The sequence below is a fragment of the Ipomoea nil genome, unplaced genomic scaffold (genome assembly GCF_001879475.1).
Source record: "Ipomoea nil cultivar Tokyo-kokei standard unplaced genomic scaffold, Asagao_1.1 scaffold3169, whole genome shotgun sequence".
In the NCBI taxonomy this organism is placed as follows: domain Eukaryota; kingdom Viridiplantae; phylum Streptophyta; class Magnoliopsida; order Solanales; family Convolvulaceae; genus Ipomoea; species Ipomoea nil.
This window is the reverse complement of record NW_017619597.1, coordinates 2,373,003-2,378,054: the sequence shown is the minus strand read 5'-3', so window position 1 is coordinate 2,378,054 and position 5,052 is coordinate 2,373,003. Positions and strand designations below refer to the sequence as shown.

At 34.9% G+C, this 5,052-nt stretch overlaps 1 protein-coding gene across 3 annotated transcripts; it reads right to left on the bottom strand.

Moving 5' to 3' along the window:
• Positions 1 to 1,142: 1,142 nt before the first annotated feature.
• Positions 1,143 to 4,835, bottom strand: LOC109167718 (ribosomal RNA small subunit methyltransferase B). 3 transcript variants are annotated; one of them, XM_019316814.1, is made up of 10 exons: positions 4,637 to 4,835; positions 4,377 to 4,521; positions 3,803 to 3,893; positions 2,861 to 3,070; positions 2,562 to 2,776; positions 2,171 to 2,302; positions 1,939 to 2,006; positions 1,775 to 1,836; positions 1,522 to 1,683; positions 1,143 to 1,471 (listed from the first exon to the last, which is right to left on the bottom strand). In XM_019316814.1, exons 1-9 carry the CDS (start codon positions 4,756 to 4,758, stop codon positions 1,550 to 1,552), a joined length of 1,179 nt encoding a protein of 392 aa, XP_019172359.1. In that variant the 5' UTR covers positions 4,759 to 4,835; the 3' UTR covers positions 1,143 to 1,471; positions 1,522 to 1,549. The 3 variants fall into 3 exon arrangements, with proteins under 3 accessions (XP_019172359.1, XP_019172357.1, XP_019172360.1); XM_019316812.1 differs by having other exon boundaries at positions 1,143 to 1,683; XM_019316815.1 differs by having other exon boundaries at positions 1,143 to 1,683; positions 2,562 to 2,773; positions 4,637 to 4,834.
• Between the last annotated feature and the right edge of the window lie 217 nt (positions 4,836 to 5,052).

Sequence of the window (5,052 nt, the reverse complement as noted above, 5' to 3'; positions counted from 1 at the left end):
CGTGCTTGAGTCAGACTGTTTAACTTTCTGTAATGCTTTCAATTCTTGTACTTTTGATTATTCGTATGTAGGTTTATTTGTTAAGCAATGTCGTTCAATTGCTAATGATATTGGGAATGTTTGTGTTTCCCATGTTAAGAGATCAGCGAATTGCGTAGCTCATGTATTGGCTAGGGCGACCGGTTCTATGGCTGGCTCAGGTGTGTGGGATGATAGTCCCCCTGATTGTATCGCCGATTTGTTAAATGATTAATGAAAGTCGTTTCGTTTTGTTTAAAAAAAAAAAGGAATAAGGGTCAAATAGGCCATCTAACTGCACACGATAAAACAATTAGGCCATTGAACTTAAAAAATCAACAATTAGGTCCCTAAACTAATCAATTTCAAACAATTCTTCCAATTTGAAGGTTTCCAACAGGTCAACAGGTCATCTCCCAAATTAATTATTTTTTTAAGATATAAATTTTAAAAATTAATTATTTTTAAATTAAATAAAATAAAATAAAATAAAATAAAATTAAAAAAAAAAAAAAAAAAAAAAAAAAAAAAAAAAAAAAAAAACTGGAATCTAGCCGGAGACGACCGTCTCCGGCTGGAACCAGTTTTTTTTTTTTTTTTTTTTAAATAATTAATTTTTAAATTTTAAATTTTAAAAAATAATTAATTTGGAAGGATGACCTGTTGACCTGTTGGAAACCTTCTAATTAAAAGAATTGTTTGAAATTGATTAGTTTAGGGACCCAATTGTTGGTTTTTTAAGTTCAGTGGCCTAATTGTTTTATTGTGTGCAGTTCGATGGCCTATTTGACCCTTATTCCAAAAAAAAAAAAAAAGAATTTCGAATCTATGTTACTAGATTATAACTTATAAGGCCATTAACCTTTCACACAATTTTAAAATCAATAAAATTTAGTACTTGACGTTTAATAACGCACCCATTTAGCCTTAGTAGATATTAAATACAGTACCAAATTTGGTTCTTGAAAAAGTTATAAATTTTCAAAATCTTGCATTTTCTTTCCTTTTTTTTTAAACTTGATTCTTTACAAAATAATATTTGTTATATATTTTCTCAATTTTTTTTCAGCTCAAAGAATCAATGCTCTCACCACCGGAGTTCAATCATGTGACCACCCATTTGGAATGGTAACAGATGTGTCATCACACTACATCGTAATTGGCAAAAATATAATAATTAAAGTACTGAAATTGAAATCAACACTGCAGAGAAATAAACAATACTTGGCAGATTTTGACTCAATTGGTCATCTGGTAACAGACAAACATTGCTGGCAATAAAGGATCAAGCATGGCAAGAAACCAACCTAAATCATTTGCATTTTATCCATGGATCTGATCTATGCTTCTTCGTAATGTGCTGCAATCTGATCCATGAAGACGGCGCTCCACCTCCATGAACAATCTGCAGAGATCCCTTCATTCTCGAGTTGATAATATCCCGACATAACACACATTGAATCACTGTAAGATCGAGTGATAATGACATGCACCAGAAAACTATGAATACTATCGGGAAGTACCATTTGTCCTAAATCGCTAGTTTTGTGAACTTTGCAACAAAGAGTCCACTAGTGCAAGATGTGAGAGGATCAAAGCGCAGGGTTTTTGGTATCCGCCCGCTCTTACATGGCCAATTCCTGGCAGCATCAATCTCAAGCAACTCTGCAAGAATCGAGCGAGAGAATTGTTTGCACAAAAGATAGGGTATAAAAGAGAAGCATTGATGCAAGTATAATCAAAAGTACAAATGTACCCGCAGAGCTCTTCTCTGAAAGGAACTTATCCACTACATCTTCATTCTGTGCATCAGTTAAACTATTTCACAAACAAAACAGAAAAGAGAAGGTTTGTGAGTGATCTTTAAGAATGGCAACAAAAAAGGAAACTGTTACTCAACAAACAGGAGTAGGTGGATACCTGCAAGTGCTGTAGACAAGGAACCCTCCCACTTTAAGCAATTTGAACCCATTTGTTAAAAGTTGAAGCTGCAAATGAAGGGTAAAAATGTAAAAATACATGAGAAAGGGCGGGATAATCAAAACAGCATAGTGAACACCAGATAAAAGAAAAGAGGTAATTCAGCGGTTTATGGTGGTAGAGAAAAGAAAACGAATTTAGCAGGTTATATAATAACAACAAATTTTCAAACCTGAAGGATGGCCAAGTCATCAGTTCTCTCTGCATCCAATACGCGACGCTGGAAAGTTGTCCAGCCCCACTGCTCAAATTTTTGTATATGTTTGATCGAACCATCATGAGTACACTCTGCATCCACAAGAACCTGGCTTAAACTCAAATCAGTATATGATTACCATAAACAGAAATAAAACGCATCAGAATTGAAGCATGTGCTCCATCTCAACTAAAAGCCTAAGCTGATAGTTGGATTGCACATTAATGGTTATATGCTCAACAATCAGAACAAACTAAAACTACTGATGATGATGAATCTAGAGGATAAAAATCACAGTATTCACTGAAATGGAAAACAAAAATCCCAAAATGATTTAGGAAGAAGAAGAGGTAACATAAAACTTTACCTTGTCATAGCCAAACTCAAATACATAACCACAATGTGCCCGCTGATATAATTTATTTTTTGTCAGCCCAACTACCCCAGAATTTGTTCCATAAAATATAAGCTCTGGTTCTTGAGTTGGTGAGAATACTTTAGAAAGGCCCTTTTCCCTTGCTATAGCTTCCCTTTTCCTCTCTTTCCATGGTCTCCGCGACTTCCACTCCTTGTATACTTCTTCTTCAATTTTTCAAAAATCTATGTCAGTGGTTTAATTATAGAGCACATGAAACATAGTTGCACATAGGTTGACAACATATTTACCAGATTCATTCCGTGATTCTGAAACCAGATTGGCAGTAACAGGGGGGAGAGAAAATGTGGTTCCATCAGCAACAAATAGACGACAATGATCACCAAGTGCATATTTAAGTAGCATGCTTCTACAAGCTGCTAAGCGGTGTTTTGCAACATCAACACCAGTCACAGAACCAGAGCTGCCAAGAATGTCCAATATCATACAAAGTTTAGCACCTAGAGAGACATAACAAAATTGTAAATTTCACTGCAAGCTTTATCAGATCTAAGGTGCATTTTGCTAACAGAAAACATGCTTCTATAGTCCACACAAATAAATGATTCTTTTTTTATTTTCTTAATTTATTTGACAAGGATGATACTATTGAGAGAGAGAAACAGGAGTATCATAGATTCCCTACCCTGAAGAGACTGTCCCACAACATTGCCAATTCCATATTCACAACAGTGAACAATCCAATCCAACAGTGAATAAATGATTCTTTTTTTATTTTCTTAATTTTTTTTGACAAGGATGATATTATTGAGAGAGAGAGAGAAACAGGAGTATCATAGATTCCCTACCCTGAAGAGACTGTCCCACAACATTGCCAATTCCATATTCACAACAGTGAACAATCCAATCCCAAAAATACTAATAAAAAAAAATGAAGGATATCTACAAAATACTGATTGGTATTTTATTGTATATTCAGTGAAGTGGAATAAAGATGCCCGAAAACCACACCCTAATGTTCTACACAATAAGGAGTTAAGGAAATCAAAATCCCATTTTAGAATGTACCAAGTAAATTGTTTGTGAATATGGTAACTTTAAAGATGAAAAGTTAAAGTTGGTCTCGATTACATTCCAAGACTAAACTTAACAAAGTTACCACATCAGGATGCATACATAACCAGAAAATTCAAGATGCATTTATTTGATTACAACAAACAAATAGAACTTACCAGGAGCAGCACAGAGATCAAGGACATGATCTCCTACTGAGATGTCCAGAGCTAAAACAGCAGCTCCAGATGCTGCATCAATTCCATATATCTGAACAGTAAAGTAATATATGTTGGACGGTGTTCTCTTACTTTGTAAAACTACAAATACCAGCTTTGACAAATCATACTACATCTAAGATAAAAGTAGCCTGATAATTGCAAAGAAAATATCCCTTAGACTACCTGACCAGACCAGACCAACCAAACCAAGAAAAAGGGGAAAGATTATAAATTTATTAAAAAGAAATCCAAGAATGCAATTTTGACTTTTGTTTTCTGGAAATGGACATCTTAACTTAGCCAAGCTGAATTTAATACAGAGATAATAAACAGAGAGGCACTTTGATGGCCCCTTCTTTTGTATAGACAATCAAATTATGGCAAGAAGTAGTAATGCTAGATTCTCTCTCTTTCACTTCCACTACCTATGTAGGAGTGCAAAAGACAAGGAAATCATCATTATCCTAGTAGTAACTATCTTCCTGTCTGCTGATTAACTAAGAGTAACATCTGAAAATAAAAAATTATTCACCTTTCCTTCTTGGTATGCCTTTGAGCTAGCTATTCGAACATCAGGTAGAAGATAATAGAAACCCGGCAACCAAGACACCTTTTCCAGTTTACATCCAACATCAGCTTCAATTTCTTCTATATAAGCCTCATAACCTGGCTTTAACCTTCAAAAACAAAAACTTGATAATTACACAAATACATTGGTCATGCATCTACACACACAAATACATAGAGACAGATATGTATAGATATAGATAGAGAGAGGAAGAGAAGGGGTACCTAATATAACGAGGTATTGAATCGGAGGCAGCGTAAATGGAAGGGTCTATGCCATTCTGATTGAGAAAATCAAGGAATGCTTCCGGCAGTGGAAAATTTGAGGAGTTGGCCTCCGCGTCCATCGCCCCTCTGTACTGTACTGTAATTTTACGCGCAAGAATACCTCCACCGGCGGCGACGTGCCAACTCTAAGTTACATGAAGCTAATTCACCCGACCCGAATTATTCATTGGGCTAGGGATGACAAAAATTAGGTGTGAGCCTCTTACAAAAATTTAAGACATGAATTTGTAGGTTTTTTTTTTTAAGTTCAAATTGAGTCTACAATTGATCTGATTTGGCTTGAAGTCTTTTTAAAATCATGTTTAATATGTAGTTCATTAAAAATGTTTCAAAATAAGTTTTGTTTTTTGAGC